Source organism: Spermophilus citellus, assembly GCF_964194105.1.
Source record: "Spermophilus citellus genome assembly, chromosome: 10".
NCBI classification, from domain to species: domain Eukaryota; kingdom Metazoa; phylum Chordata; class Mammalia; order Rodentia; family Sciuridae; genus Spermophilus; species Spermophilus citellus.
This window is the reverse complement of record NC_138197.1, coordinates 31,449,761-31,457,841: the sequence shown is the minus strand read 5'-3', so window position 1 is coordinate 31,457,841 and position 8,081 is coordinate 31,449,761. Positions and strand designations below refer to the sequence as shown.

Below are 8,081 nucleotides of genomic sequence, written 5' to 3'. Positions count from 1 at the left end.
AATTTCCGGTGGATAGGCCGGAAGTACTAGGCTGGGTGGGTTGTCCAGGCCTCTGTCGGCCCGAACTAGGAGGGTGGGGCTTGTGTGATTGGGAGAGGCGGGGACTGCGCCCAAAGCTGCCTGGGTAAGGGCCAAGATGGCCGCCTCCTGCTTGGTGTCTGTGTGAGGCCAGTGGAGACGGTGCCATCTCTTTTGAGGTCACGTCTGGCTCTCATACTGGGACTTTTTTGGTATGCCGTTGAGAGACAGTCTAGAGTAATGGCAGGGGTTCTCTCTTGGGCAGGTAGAAGCTTGTGGGGCTGGATGCCTTACGCATGCAGAAGCTTCTCTATGGGTAAGTAGCTAATGTAGAAAGGTGCTTGGAGAACTGCTTTTAAATAGGCAGCTCAGATTCATTCCTTTTCTTCCCCATCTTAAGGTGTTCCGCGATTGACCATCCGTATAAGGCTCACCCTCCCGCCTCCCAAAGTGGTTGATCGGTGGAACGAGAAGAGGGCCTTGTTCGGAGTATATGACAACATCGGGATCCTGGGTAAGACTCGACGCTTTACGTGTTACGAATTTCAGAAGGGCTACTACACAGTAACTACTGTCTTTTTCGCCTGTGTAGAGAATCATCGTATGACTGTTTTCATACTTTTCTGAGTGCCCTACATGAATTAATACCCTTAATCTTCATAATCTTTCCATTTTACAGGTGAGAAAACTGAGGAACTGCAAGGTTAAGTAATTTTTTTTAAAGCTAGTAAAAAAATTTGAACCCCAAGCATTCTGACTCCAAAGTCTGTGCTCTTGACGCTGTACCATAATGTGTCTTGTTTAAAGGTGCTGCTCAAGAAGATGCAACTTTGGGTTGAAGGCTTAGCTGGTCTAGGCCTGGTTCTATTGTCTTAGTACTAATATGTTCTTTCACATTACACAGGGAACTTTGAAAAGCACCCCAAACAACTAATCAAGGGCCCCATATGGCTTCGAGGCTGGAAGGGGAACGAATTGCAGCGTTGTATCCGGAAGAAAAAAATGGTTGGAAATAGAATGTTCTTTGATGACTTGCACAACCTTAACAAACGTATCAGCTATCTCTATAAGCACTTTAACCGACATGGGAAGTATCGGTAGACCGGAAAGCTGGGAACTGTGGAAGAGGCACATCCATCTCTAGCACTCTGAAGAAGGGGAACAGAACTTTTCCTTATGAGGAAAGGATTTTGTTTTCTCTCTGTAATAATAAAATGTGGCTTCTTTGGAATCTGATTTCCACATAGTTTATTTTCTTCCTCATGTAAACTATAAAGTATGTCCCTAAATTTTTTTTTTTTTTTGGTGGTACTGGGAACAAACTGGGGGCACTGCTCTATAAGTGAGCTATATCCCCAACCCCACCCTTTTTTATTTAGCTGTAGTTGGACACAATACCTTTATTTTATTTATTTTTATGTGGTGCTGAGGATTGAACCCAGTGCCCTGCACATGCTAGGCGAGTGTTCTACTGTTGAGCCACAACCCCAGCCCTCCCCAGCCCTTTTTATTGTTCAATGGGTCTTGCCAGGTTGCCAAGGCTGAACTTGAATTTAGGATTCTCCTGTTTTTGTCTCCCAGTTGGTTGCAATTATGGGTGTGTGCCATCATGGCTGGCTTGTCCTTGTGGTGTAGGGTCTTAGGTTTGCACTTCACTACTTACCCTTACAATCTATAACTGTGGCCTTCAAAAAAGAAGATTTGAGCATAGCATAGTAGCACAATCCTGTAATCCCAGTGACTTGGGAGACTGAAGCAGGAGAAGCACAGGTTCAAAGCCAGCCTTAGCAAGTTAGTGAAGCTCTAAGCAATTTAGTGAGACCCCGTCTCAAAACATAAATGAATAGGAGCTGGGGATGTGGCTCAGTGGTTAAGCATCCCTGGGTTCAATCTCTGGTACTCTCCACACCAAAAAAAGAAAAAAAAAAAAAAAAAAAGAAAAGTTGGTGAGACAAGTTTATTGTTAGTGCAGAGCCAATATTGAAAGTGTGTGTGTGTGTGTGTTGCTGGGGATTAAACTCAGGAACTTGTAGATGCTAAGCTATATTCCTAGCCCCTTGAAAGTGATAATTTTTAATTGTTCAACAATGCCATGAATTTGAAAAGTGTTTCTAAAATGAAATATAATAGAAAAGTGGAATATAGTTCTGCATTACTCTCATCAAAAATTATTTACTGGGTAACCTCTCTAGGAATTATAAGAAAACAACAAAAAAAAATGTGAAGGTGTGAAGTATCCTCCCTATTTTCATCTGAGTCATTAAATACCATGTAAGTTGTGTAGATAGGTGATACAAATCTTGACTGATCATCAGAATCATCTGGGTAGTTTAACATTTCAAAAGCCTGGTCCCAGGTTTGAAGTATTAAAGTACTTACCTAGCATGCATGAGACCCTGGGTTTGATCCTTAGCACCACAAAAACATACAAACAAAAAAGAAAGCCTGGTTCCAACCCCTAGAGAGTTTGATCAGTAGAGATGAGATTGAAAGTCCTGGGCATCCATGTGGGTTTTTAAAAAAATTAATTTTGTTTTTTACAGGATTGAACCCAGGGTCTCATGCATGCCAGGCAAGTGCTCCACTGCTAAGTTATATCCCCAACCCTGTTTTTAATTAAAAAAAAAAAAAAGATCTAGCCAGGCTTGGTGGTGCATGCCTATATTCTCAGGAGCTCAGGAGGCTGAGGCTGGAGGATCACAAGTTCAAAGCCAGCCTCAGCAATTTATCGAGGCCCTAAGCAACTTTGTGAGACCCTTTCTCTAAATAAAATACAAAAAAGGGCTAGGGATGTTGCTCAGTGGTTGAGTGCCCCTGAGTTCAATCCCCAGTACCCCCAACCCTGTCCCCCAAAAAGATCTATACATAGAATGTAAAATTTAAAAATTACAAATGGTAATCAAATGGAAAGTTTTCTTGCAAACTATCTCCCCACCCCCCTTCAAGGACAACCTTTCAAGTGCCTCTTTAATGCTCTGACATTTACTGTGCATACATAAGCTTATATTACCTAGCTTTTAAAAAGTGGGATTTCAACAGGTACAGTTGCGCCTACCTGTAATCCCAGCTGCTTAAGAGACTAAGGTGGGAGGATAAATTCAATTTCAGCCTGGGCAACTTAGCAAGACCTTGTCTCAATATCAAGTTTAAAAAAATGGCTGGAGTTGTAGCTCACTCATAGAGTGCTTGTCTAGCATGTGCAATGGCCTGGGTTCAGTCCCTAGAACTGCCTCCTCCTGCCACACACAAGGTAGAATTTCACAGATATGTACCTTGGTTTTTCACTTAATATAAATTTGAGATTGTTTTATATATTCACATTATTTACCATATTGACTTAACCAGTCCTAATTTGATATTTATTTAGATTGTTTTTAGTCTTACTTTTTCAAAGTGTAACTTCTAATTTTAGGTCTTTTTAATTTTAAAATCCCTCAAGTGATATTATTTTTTAGTTTTTTTTTTTCCTCAGCTGATTTTAATTAGCCATGTTTGGAAATCACTGATGTGGATTATAAGTGACCTGGATAAGAGAATATGTCTGACTGGCATAATCAAAAGAGGCTTCTTAGATGAGGTTGGATTTTGGAAAGCAGAGAGGGAGGACATAGAACATTTCAAGTGGATAAGAGAAGAATGATCAATAGTATATGATTGAGAGAATATAAATTTGATAGGAGATGGTGAGGTGGATCAAACTATTGAAAGCATACTCTGACACTATCTCTTCTTTATCCTTTGATATTATTTGTCTGTGAAACAAGTTAAATAACTTTTGACAACTACTTCATTGAAGGGGAAAATGTTGTTACACTTTCTAGAGCAATATATAACATGGTTAAATTTTTTAGTATGTCTCCAGTTAGTGAGTCTCTCAACAAATATATGTCAAATGAAATAAAGCATTTGATGTATTGCTTTTTTTTTTTTTTTTTTTTTTTTTTTTACTTCTCCAACAGATTTATTTTTCAAAGGAATGGATTTAGAGAAAAAACATGGGGCACAGAAGTATGGGATAGAAAATAAATAGAAATGTAAGCTATTTTGCTCATTGTTTTATAATCACAACAAACTAGTACAGGGAATGCCCTATAAAAAAAACAATAAATTGTTTTAAAAAATAAAATCAATTACATAATTTTAAAAAAACACAATAAATGTTCCAAGATCAAGCTATTCCCTTAGTAAGGCTGAAGATTTCAGTCTGTGGTATTTGGGATTTAGGCTTCAGTTCTTATTTTTGGATGGATCACTGGGTGTATGGCACAATCCATGCTTTTAACCAGATTTGAGAGAAGAATGGCCACTTGGCTTAGGTAGAATTAGATGAAGTGTTTGGTTTCATGTGTCACATAACTACTGAAGTTCCCACAATGCAGTGTCAGGTGGGGTTGTACTTCTTGTTAAACTCCTTCTTAATGTGGGCTGCAATATCCTTTTCTGTTATATTTCTCTAATGTCTGAGTAGCACACTTCACAGGATCCTGTTGCATCTCTTCCCACATGTCCGCATTTTTGTCAGTGCCTTTCAGTTGTACATGGTTACCATTGGGCAGTGGCTGGGTGGCTGCAAGTGTCTCCTGAGGAAGGTGCTGGTGTAGCTTGAACCCAGAGGAAGTTGCTATTGCTGTTGAGGCCTTGGAGCATCTAAACTGATGTATTGCTTTTAAAGAAGACTTTTATGTGGGCCAAAGAGCTATTGGTGTTCTTCAGCAAGGTTTTTATAAGGTTGATATGAGCAAATCTGTAATATAAACTTAATTAAGAAAATAGGCTTTGGGGGCTGGAGTAGGTTGGTGGTGGAGTGCTTGCCTAGGGTGTGCAAGGCCCTGGGTTCTATCCCCAGCATTGCAAACAACAATAGCAACAACAACAAAATAGGATTTGAAGTTAGACAGGTCTGGGTTTGAATTCAAGCTCTACCTCTCTTTGACCCTAAATAAAGTAGTTAACTTCTGAGCCTTAGTTTTATTTTTCAGCTCGTTGAATAGGAATAATATAGACCTTTCCCTCCTAGAATTATGCTAGGAATAAATAAAATTATGCAGGTAAAAATTTTAATAACAGAGTTTGGCAAATGTACATAGTAATGACATTACTCTGGAATGAGTGTAGTGGTCAACAATTTTGCAAATCTGAAGAACTGAATGAATATTTTTTTTTAAAGAGGAGAGGGAGAGGGAAAGAGGGAGAGAGGGAGAGAAAGAGAATTTTTAATATTTATTTTTTAGTTTTCGGCGGACACAACATCTTTGTTTGTATGTGGTGCTGAGGATCGAACCAGGCGAGTGCGCTACCACTTGAGCCACATCCCCAGCCCCATGAATATGTTTTTAAATTATTTAAAAAATAAAAGGAGTACTGAAAACTAAAGAACATGAATTACTTGTAGATACAATTTGGGATTTAAAGGTAGATTAAGTTCTTTATTTGATCCAAATACTTTAAAGTTAAAAGTATTTATGTCAATCCACCCTGAAAACAACAATTCCTTAATTCATATTCTCTGGGTTATCTAGGCTCAGCTGGTTAATTCTTTCCATTTGTTGTGGGTTGGAGTGGATTACACAATTGTAGTTAGCTTTGAACTTGTTTTAGTCTAGCAGGTCCAAAATGTCTTCACTTGTGTTTGCTTCCTCTGTGGAGTAGCTGAAATTCTTTTTACACATGGTCTTATTGTTCAGGTATTTAGCCCAGACCTTTAGCCTTTATAGGCTTGATCCTAGGGCAAAAATAGAAGTTGCAAGGCTTCTTAGACAAAGGTCAAGAAGTCCTAGTGTCACTTGTGCCACTTTCTGTTAGTCAAAGTGTCATAGGCCAGCCCATATTCAACCTGGTGAGGAAATGAATTCTGTGTTTTGATCAGAGAAGCAGCATATGGTGACAGGGATGTGAGAAAGTATTGGCAAATACACACACACACACACACACACACACACACACGATCAAAACAACATTTCGTGTCTTTTTGGAACTTTTTCTTCTCAATAAAAGAACTCAATAAATATGAAGTTAGATTAATACGTATTTGTTAAATAGATTTGGGGGAAATGAATTGATGTGTTTATATGAAAGTATATTGTGGGGGGCATGGTGGTCTGTAATTCCAGTGATTTTGGAGCCTGAGGCAGGAGGATTGCAAGTTTGAAGTCAATCTCAGCAACCTAATAAGACCCTTTCTCAGTAAAAGATAAAAGGACTGTGGATGTAGCCCAGGGGAAAAGTACCTTTGGGTCCAATCCCCGGTTTTAAAAAAGAATATACAAGAGTGAGGTTTTTAGTGGGGTGACTGGAAAGGATTTTGTGGAACTAGAATGGAGAAAATCAAATATCTGAGGCTGTTAAGTGTAATGAATGCTAAATACATGTTTTGATAGAGTATGTGATTGTTAGTGAAGAGAAAATTAATAGTTAATTTAATAGGTATTTATAAAATACTTCCTGCTGCAAAGATAGAAAAGATCTTGTTTTCAAAGACAGAACAATTTTATTTTTGATAGGAAGCAGTATTTAACATTTTCCTTCAATAAACACTGAACTATAATGTACAAGGATATTTGGAGAAACATAAATCACTAAGCGGGTTGAGTTCCTGCTTCCAAGTAGACTTCATTTTACTCAGAAGGTATATAATATATAAACAAAATATGGATTTGAATATGTTAACTATATGAAAAGTTCTCTGAGAGGTTTTTTTTGGGGGAAAAGTCAGAAAATCGTTGAAGATGTAGCTCTTGAAGTAAATCTTGGACAATTTCAGCTGTGAGACGTAGGAAATCAAGTATGTAGGTGTACAGAGGAAGGACACCTGTCTCATTGCATTCCCTGGGAGCAGGAATGCAGACAGGGAGGGCTTTCTGGAGGAGGTAATAACCACTGAGTTGTCTTGAGATAGTGGAAGCTAGCAGGCTTTCCAGGCAGATGAAGCAAAAACAAAGGCCAAGTAAAGTGGTGCAGCCACTTTGGAAAATCCACAGTTCTCTATAAAAGTTAAATGTAGCATTATCAATGGCCCAGTAATTTCCCTCCTATGTTTATACCCCAAAGAACTGAAAAATAATGTCTATATAACACTTGTGCACAAATATTTGTAGCAGCATTATTCATATAGCCAAAAGAGGAAATGAACCCAAAGAGGAATCAACCCAATGCCCATCAGCTGATGAATGGGTAACCAAAATGTGTTATATCCATTCAATAGAATATCAGCAGTCATTGAAATGAATGAAGTATAGCTATATGCTACAACATGGATAAACCTTGAAGACATTATGCTGAATGAAAGAAGCTAATCACAAAAGCCTACATATCATATGATTCCATTTATATGAAATGTTCAGAATAGACAAATCCACAAAAACTAGATTAGTTTATTCTAGAGATGGAATAAGGCGTGAAGAATGGGGAATCACTTCTCATATGTACAGAGTCTCTTTTGTGGTAATATAAATATTCTAGAAGGTGACAGGGTGGGAAGATGTTGGTCAGAGATACAAAGTTTCACTTGGGAATCAAGAGATCTATTGTACAATATGATATAGTTAACAACAACGCATTGTATGCTTGAAAATTGAATTGCTAAGGTAGATTTTACTTTTTTTATTATTATTACTGGGGATTGAACCTAGGGGTGATCTACCACTGAGTTACATTCCCAGTCATTTTGTATTTTTTTATTTTGAGGCAGGGTCTTGCTAAATTGCCCAGACTGACTTTAGATTTATGAACCTCCTACTTTCAGCCTCTTGAGTTGCTCGGATTACAGGCATACTCCACCACAACTGACAGATTTTGCATTCTTACCACAAAAAATGAAAAGTATTTGAGGTAGTGCATATGTCAATTGGCTCAATTTAGTCATTGTACAATGTATATATACCTTGAAACATCATGTTGTACACCATAAGCATATACAATTTTTGTTAATATAAAAAATTTCACCTGGACATGGTGGTGCATGCCTGTAATCTGAGAGACTGGAGGCTGAGGCAGAAGGATCACAAGTTCAAAGTCAGCCTCAGCAATTTAGCAAGGCTCTAAGAAACCTAGTGAGAACCTATTTC

General features: G+C 38.3%; 1 protein-coding gene across 1 annotated transcript; it reads left to right on the top strand.

Moving 5' to 3' along the window:
- The first annotated feature begins 104 nt into the window (after positions 1-104).
- MRPL51 (mitochondrial ribosomal protein L51) lies at positions 105-1,254 on the top strand. The gene is made up of 3 exons (XM_081311902.1): positions 105-334; positions 419-532; positions 923-1,254. The coding sequence occupies exons 1-3, from the start codon at positions 259-261 to the stop codon at positions 1,117-1,119; spliced, it is 387 nt and encodes a 128-aa protein (XP_081168028.1). The 5' UTR covers positions 105-258; the 3' UTR covers positions 1,120-1,254.
- Positions 1,255-8,081: the final 6,827 nt, after the last annotated feature.